General features: G+C 46.9%; 2 protein-coding genes across 2 annotated transcripts in view; both read left to right on the top strand.

Annotated features, from left to right (window-relative positions):
- ins (preproinsulin) overlaps positions 1–168 on the top strand; it is a 1,079-nt gene extending 911 nt beyond the window's left edge. Inside the window, exon 3 of the mRNA XM_076140494.1 lies at positions 1–168. This exon is cut by the window's left edge and continues 5 nt beyond it. Coding sequence (XP_075996609.1) covers positions 1–168 — 168 coding nt within the window.
- Positions 169–923: 755 nt separating this feature from the next.
- Positions 924–5,965, top strand: nipal4 (NIPA like domain containing 4). The gene is made up of 10 exons (XM_076140492.1): positions 924–1,112; positions 2,317–2,430; positions 2,649–2,786; positions 3,021–3,077; positions 3,217–3,307; positions 3,708–3,868; positions 3,952–4,119; positions 4,325–4,404; positions 4,535–4,747; positions 5,119–5,965. Exons 1-10 carry the CDS (start codon positions 1,079–1,081, stop codon positions 5,350–5,352), a joined length of 1,290 nt encoding a protein of 429 aa, XP_075996607.1. The 5' UTR covers positions 924–1,078; the 3' UTR covers positions 5,353–5,965.
- The last annotated feature ends 1,535 nt before the right edge of the window (positions 5,966–7,500 follow it).

Raw genomic sequence — 7,500 nt, 5'->3', positions numbered from 1 at the left:
CTCCCTTCAAAAGTGGGCGGAGCTTCAGCAGCGGTAGTGGGCGGGGAGAACGAGGCGGTGGAGTTTGCCTTGAAGGACCAGATGGAGATGATGGTGAAGCGCGGCATCGTGGAGCAGTGCTGCCACAAACCCTGTAACCTGTTAGACCTTCAGAACTACTGCAACTGAGCTGCAGCCCCGCCCCCTGGCCCCGCCCCCTGGCCCCGCCCCCTCGCTTTCACAAACACAGACGTCTCACTGGAAACCATCTGCTGTCAAAAAGTGCTGAGAATGAATGAAATTATTTTTCCTAAAAAATAAAGTTTGAGAATTGAAAATCTGCGGGTTTTTTATGCTTTAGTTAAAAAAAACTACAATAAAGAAAAACACTGAGCTGGAATCCCAACATGAGACTGAATCATGTAGAAACATACATGTATATGTCTTTATATCTACATTTGACTTCACACGCTTACATACAAACCACATACGTGTGATGGACAATATTTAAAACATTTACCTGCTTTGATCGGAGAAATTGAAACTGTTAACGTTTAAGTTTGAATCTTTCATTTTTCACGAACAGTTAATCAAAGAAATGGAGCAGAGGTACAGACAGAGGTACAGAGGGACAGAGGGACAGAGCCTCACAGACTGGACACATGACGATGTTTGTGTCTTATTATTGCAGCTGGAATTTCAGGATTTCTCTTACTTTCTGTTCAATAAATTACGATTTAAAGCAAACTGCATTACATCAGGACTTCAGTGACGTCACTGTGCAGCGTAAAGGCTCTTTAATGAAACACGGCTTTGTTTAGGCTTCAGCACGGACCCACGCTGCGTGTAGCCGGTGGGCCGGTGGGCGGAGTCACGTAAGGTCACGTGCTGCGCAGTGGGCGGGCGGGTGGGCGGGGCCTGGAACCGCCCGTTTACCTGCCGGGTTTACTTCCTGTCGCTTGGGTCAGTGTGCTGGCGCTCGCGCCGCCGTACACAGGTGCATCATGATCCACGAAGAGTTCGGGTGCCGCTGCGCTCTGTGAGTTCCGGTCCATGTACGCGAATTTTAACCGAGAGCAAACAAACTGGAACATGCAACATGATTGACGTCAAGAACGAATCCTGCAGCAACGGTGAGAAACACGATGTGTAGGTGTGTGTGTAGATGTGTGTGTGTGTAGATGTGTGTGTGTGTGTGTGTAGATCGTGTGGACTTTAAAGGCGTACTTCAGTCTTATCAGCTGTTTACACTGTGAGCTCAGTGTTTACAGGGTAAACATGACTTCATGCTTCGTCATGTGTCTGCTTCAGCAAAGCATGAAAAGCTGCAGCTTCACAGCACCGCACCCACTAAACTACATGATACACTATACTACACTATACTACACTATACTACACTATACTATACTATACTACACTATACTATACTATACTGTACTATACTACACTATACTACACTATACTACACTATACTACACTATACAACACTATACTACACTATACTACACTATACTACACTATACTACACTATACAACACTATACTACACTATACTACACTATACTATACTACACTATACAACACTACACTATACTACACTATACTACACTATACTGTACTATACTAAAGTGCACTACACTACACTACACTACATGATACACTATACTACACTATACTACACTACACAATACTACACTACACTACACTACACTATACTACACTATACTGTACTATACTATACTACACTATACAACACTACACTGTACTATACTAAACTACACTATACTGTACTACACTACACTGTACTACACTATACTACACTTTACTACACTATACTGTACTATACTAAACTGCACTATACTACACTACACAATACTACATGATACACTATACTACACTATACTACACTACATTACATTACATTACGATCATTTGGCAGACGCTTTTATCCAAAGCGACTTACATTACCTTATATTACCACCCTTCGCAGAGGGGGGAGCAACTGAGGGTTCGGTGCCTTGCTCAGGGGCACCTCGGCAGGGACTTGAACCGGCAACCCCCCGGTTCTTAAGCGGAAGCTCTACCCACTCGACTACTGCCTCCCACTACACTACACTGTACTACACTATACTATACTACATTTTACTACACTATACTGTACTATACTACACTATACTACACTACACTACACTGTACTACACTAGTCTATACTACACTACACTACACTACATGATACACTATAGTACACTATACTATACTCCACCATTCCTCTGCCCACCTCCTCTCCTCCTCCCCTCCCCTCCTCTCGCTCTGGTTGATGGATCTTACTTCCTGTCAGGTTCTGTGCTCCAGTTGTTCTGTGGGGTCCAGTCTGCTGTGTGTGTCGTCACTGTGTATCAAACAGAAATCACTGCAGCCTTCAATCACCTGAACAACACCACACACACTGCAGGTTTGTCCGCACACACACATCCACACACATCCAAGCACGCACGCACGCACGCACGCACGCACGCACGCACGCACGCACGCACGCACGCACGCACGCACGCACGCACGTTTCTTACAATACTTTTCAGTTCTTATTAGTTAGTTTTTCTGATCATGTGTTTACTTGACTAAGATATTTTTGTCCTTGTAAATGTGAATAAACATGATTGATGTGTCCAGCCGACTTGATCGCCGGCTCGTACAACGTTTGGCTCGGCCTGACTCTGGCTCTGCTCTCGGCCTTCCTGATTGGTGGAAGCGTCATTCTCAAGAAGAAAGCCCTGCTGCGATTGGCCAACAACGGAGAGACCAGAGCAGGTGGGCGGAGCTTGTGTCAGATTATTTCACTACGATTTGTTTTTGAAGCCTTAATTGCTGATAATGCAATGGTTGATTGATAAGTTCTGAACTTGGCACAGTCTTATGTTTTCTTTCAGAAGAAGTGAGCCAGAATTCAGTCTGACCTGCAGACCACATGTGCTGATGTGCTCTGATCATCACATCATCCTCTTAACCCTTAACGTGTGTGTGTGTGTGTGTGTGTGTGTGTAGGTGAGGGAGGCCATGGGTACCTGAAGGACTGGCTCTGGTGGGCCGGCCTGTTAACCAGTGAGCTCTACTTTATTTACTCTGCCGCACAACATTTAGAACATTTACAACCATTTAGCACCAACCCACAAACATTGTGTCGCAGTGAACCCTGCATTGTAAATGCGACTAACCCCCCCCATCTGCGTCTGTCTCTCAGTGGGGGGAGGGGAGGTCTGTAACTTTGCGGCCTACATGTTTGCTCCAGCGACTCTGGTGACTCCGCTCGGGGCTCTCAGCGTCCTCATCAGGTACGGTCACATCAACACACAGATCAGGTGTGTGTGTGTGTGTGTGTGTGCGCGCGTGAGTGAGTGAGTGCGAGTTAGTGTGTGTGTGTGCATGTGTGTGAGTGAGAGTGTGTGTGTGAGTGCGTGAGTGTGTGTGTGTGTGTGTGTGTGTGTGTGTGTGTGTGTGCGCCCGCCCGCTCGCCCGCCCGCCTGCCCGCCCGCCCGCCCGCGCGCGCGCCCGCGCGCACGCGCGAGTGTGCATGTGTGTGAGTGTGTGTGAGTGTCAGACTCAGTTACTCAGCCGTCATGTTGCTGTCATGGCGTCACACAGTCACCATCTGAAATACGCCAATGATGCAGTTTTGTTATTGAGATTGAGTAAGAGTGTGTGTGTGTGTGTGTGTGTGTGTGTGTGTTACAGTGCAGTTCTGTCCTCCTACCTGTTGGGGGAGGTGTTGAATGTTGTGGGTAAACTGGGCTGCCTGCTGTGCGTCCTGGGAAGCGTCCTGCTGGTGATCCACGCCCCACAGGAACAGGAAGTGACGTCACTGGACGACATGACCAATAAGCTGCTGGAACCAGGTGAGGATGAGCAGAGCGCCGCTCAGGGGCCGTGACCTTCTAGTGTGAAAGGCCCCAGGCTGAGTGTGTGTGTGTGTCCTCAGGCTTCCTGGTGTTCGTGTCGGCCATCTTGGTGCTGTGTGTGGTTCTGGTTGTGTATTTCTCTCCTCGTGTCGGACGATCAAACATCCTGATTTACATCAGCATCTGCTCACTGCTCGGAGCTTTCACAGTGTCTGCAGTGAAGGGACTCGCCATCGCCATCCAGAGCGGTGAGGAGGGGGTGGGGGGGGGAGAGAGGGAGAACTGCAGTGCTGTTAACTCTAGATTAATGCATAAACTCTCTCTCTCTCTCTCTCTCTCTCTCTCTCTCTCTCTCTCTCTCTCTCTCTCTCTCTCTCTCTCTTCTCTCTCTCTCTCTCTCTCTCTCTCTCTCTCTCTCTCTCTCTCTCTCTCTCTCTCTCTCTCTCTCGCTAGTGCTCTCTGACATTTCAGTGCTTGCTCATCCCCTCATCTGGATCCTACTGCCCATGCTTATCGTCTCCGTAGTAACACAGGTGATGTAACGGTCTCTCTTTATTTGCAATGTTTCGCTATGATCGGTAAAAACACTCAGAATGGATCTCTCTCTCTCTCTCTCTCTCTCTCTCTCTCTCTCTCTCTCTAAATGTGTCTGTCTGTCTACAGGTCAACTACCTAAACAAGTCTCTGGACACCTTCAACACCCTTCTGGTGTATCCCATCTACTTTGTGCTCTTCACCTCCGTGGTTCTGTCCACCTCCATCATCCTCTTCCAGGAGTGGAGGAGCATGGCGGCCGTGGACGTCGTCACCACCCTGGGAGCCTTCCTGGTCATTGTGGTGGGCGTGGCCTTGCTGCACCTCTTTAAAGAGCTGCAGGTCAGTGACTCAATGACTCCGCCCCCATAGCGTCACGTAGAAATGATGCGTTAGTTAAAGAAAGAAAAGCCAAAGAAAATGGCCTCAAAATCAAAGCAGGAAAAAGGTTTTCAGCCCCGACGAGAAGAAACACCAGCAAACAGCTGACGGTCCTACGAGACCAAGGGTCACCTCAGTGTGTGTGTGTGTGTGTGTGTGTGTGTGTGTGTGTGTGTGTGTGTGTGTGTGTGTGTGTGCATGTTTGTCTGTGCATGCATGTGTGTGTGTGTGTGTGTGTGTGTGTGTGTGTGTGTGTGTGTGTGTGTGTGTGTGTGTGTGTGTGTGTGTGTGTGTGATGACATAACAATGAAAGACGATGTGTCTCTCTGCAGATGACACTGGAGCAGCTGACCAATCAGCTGTCACAGCCGGTGGAGAGGGTGGAGCTTGCAGAGGGGGAAGCCGAAGGACAGGGAGGAAGAGGAGGAGGAGCATCAGGAGGAGGAGGAGGAGGTGGGAGGAGGAGGAAGAAGAAGGAAGACAAACATGGACTGATAGAGAACATGGTGATCGACAGTCAGCCTCCAATGAGAGACGAAGGACCCAGAGTCTTCATCATCAGCTGAAGGACAGAGATGACTACCTGCTTCCTACTTCCTGCTTCCTGTCTGGACTTTAATGAACATGTGTGCAGTGCTAAGAGCCAAAACCCACCTGTGTTTAGAAGCAGCACCTTCATCTTCATCAGGATCTTCATCAGGACCTGTTAAGCTTTCACATCACAAAGTGAAGACTGCCAACCAATGATGGAGCTTTAGCTGCTTAGCCTAGCTTAGCTGCTTAGCCTAGCTTAGCTGCGGCTGATGGTCATTGAGTTTGGACATGTGACCTAAGAAGATGGTCATGTGTTTGGCTAACATGCTATCTGCTGTTAAAAACAGCTTCCTGTCTTTGTGCTAAGCCAAGCTAGGCTCACATGAGACTCAGCTAATGCTAATACTAAAGCTAACAGCATTGTAACTGTGTTTGTTTTGTTTAAACATTTTAAAGGTCAGAGGTTATTTTGTTGTTACAGCGCCTCCTGCTTTTTTGTTTATCATAAAACTGCTGCAAACATTTCAGCTTTTAAATCACATGAAGAAGAAAAACTGTGAGGTACGTTTTTACTGATTTTTTTAATTTTTATTTTCTGTCCAATGAGAGCAGGAGAATAAAAAGGATCTGAATATAAATCAAGAATCAATACTGTGATCAGTTCTTGATGAAGATCTACTGAATCAGCTCCAGCTGAGGAGGACTTTAGACCACCTGACCCAGGTCCTACTGACCCAGGTCCTACTGACCCAGATCCTACTAACCCAGGTCCTACTGACCCTCCTATTGACCCAGGTCCTATTGACCCAGGTCCTACTAACCCAGATCCTACTAACCCAGATCCTACTAACCCAGGTCCTACTGACCCTCCTATTGACCCAGGTCCTATTGACCCAGGTCCTATTGACCCAGGTCCTACTAACCCAGATCCTACTAACCCAGATCCTACTAACCCAGGTCCTACTGACCCTCCTATTGACCCAGGTCCTACTAACCCAGGTCCTATTGACCCAGTGTGTTTTGGTTTGGTAGCAGTTTGTAGCATCACTGCTCCTTTGTAGCTGAGTTATACAAAGCAGCTCCGCTTATGTGAGTCTGTCCAGGTCAGAGGTCAGAGGTTAAGAGAAGGAGGAGTCACAGGAGCTATAAAGAAGTTCATTTGTAAGTTCTATTTCTTTTCTTCATTATGACACAAAATCAACACAACGTTAAAGAGACGCAGAGTTTTTATTCTAGCAGGATGTGACACACTTACATGGTCCATCTTCTTCATCATCATCATCATCATACGTGTAAAATGTTTTCATGCTCAGACTGAAAGATTAATCTGTGATTAAACTGAGTGAGCTAGAGTGCAGAGGAAGAGGAGGAGGAGGAAGAACAAGAGGAAGAGGTGAGGATTCTTTATATAGTCTTTACAAAAAGAGGTCCCTCTGGTGGCTCCTCCTGGTGCTGCAGTGTCGTTACAGCAGCTAATAGTGTGTTGCCTTCAGGTGCGCTATGTGAATTAGCCACGTACTCAATCACTCTAAAATGTAATATCTCGTTAAGTAATTGAGTCCTAAATGTGCGGAAGCCTGAGAGGACAAACACTTGTTGTTATTGGAAACTTTACATTTTTCTTCTTGTATGGTGCTAAGCTAAGCTAGGCTAACCCTGATGCTGATCAATATATTCCTGCTGTGGGCGATCACAGATGATCACAGATGATCAGGGTGTGATGTGAGATTTTTTGCAGCCTAAAACTCGAGACTGGAATTATTAAGTTTTAATTGATATCTTTTTTTTTGCCCAGATTTGAATTTTAAACAATGTAATAATTTCTAGAAAACAAGAAGAAGATTGTTTTCTTCTCTTTCTCCCACAAACAGGGAGGGAAAATCCTCAGATGTTTGGAGTCAAATCAGGATCTATCTCAACGACCCACCGGCGGACACAGCAAATCAGCATCCCGCTGGGTACCATAACAACACAATGATTGACGTGAGAGCATCACAGAATGCAGGTCATCATGTGATCTAGCTCTCTCTCTGTCTCTGTCTCTCTGTCTCTCTGTCTCTGTCTCTGTCTCTGTCTCTGTCTCTCTGTCTCTGTCTCTCTCTCTCTCTCTGTCTCTCTCTCTCTCTCTCTCTCTCTCTCTCTCTCTCACATGCCCGTGGCGATCAGTCCTGCTCTGGTCG

The sequence above is a fragment of the Genypterus blacodes genome, unplaced genomic scaffold, assembly GCF_046128005.1.
Source record: "Genypterus blacodes isolate CSIRO-AG114 ecotype Tasmania unplaced genomic scaffold, CSIRO-AGI_Gbla_v1 ptg000629l_1, whole genome shotgun sequence".
NCBI classification, from domain to species: domain Eukaryota; kingdom Metazoa; phylum Chordata; class Actinopteri; order Ophidiiformes; family Ophidiidae; genus Genypterus; species Genypterus blacodes.
This window is presented reverse-complemented; position numbering and strand designations above follow the sequence as displayed.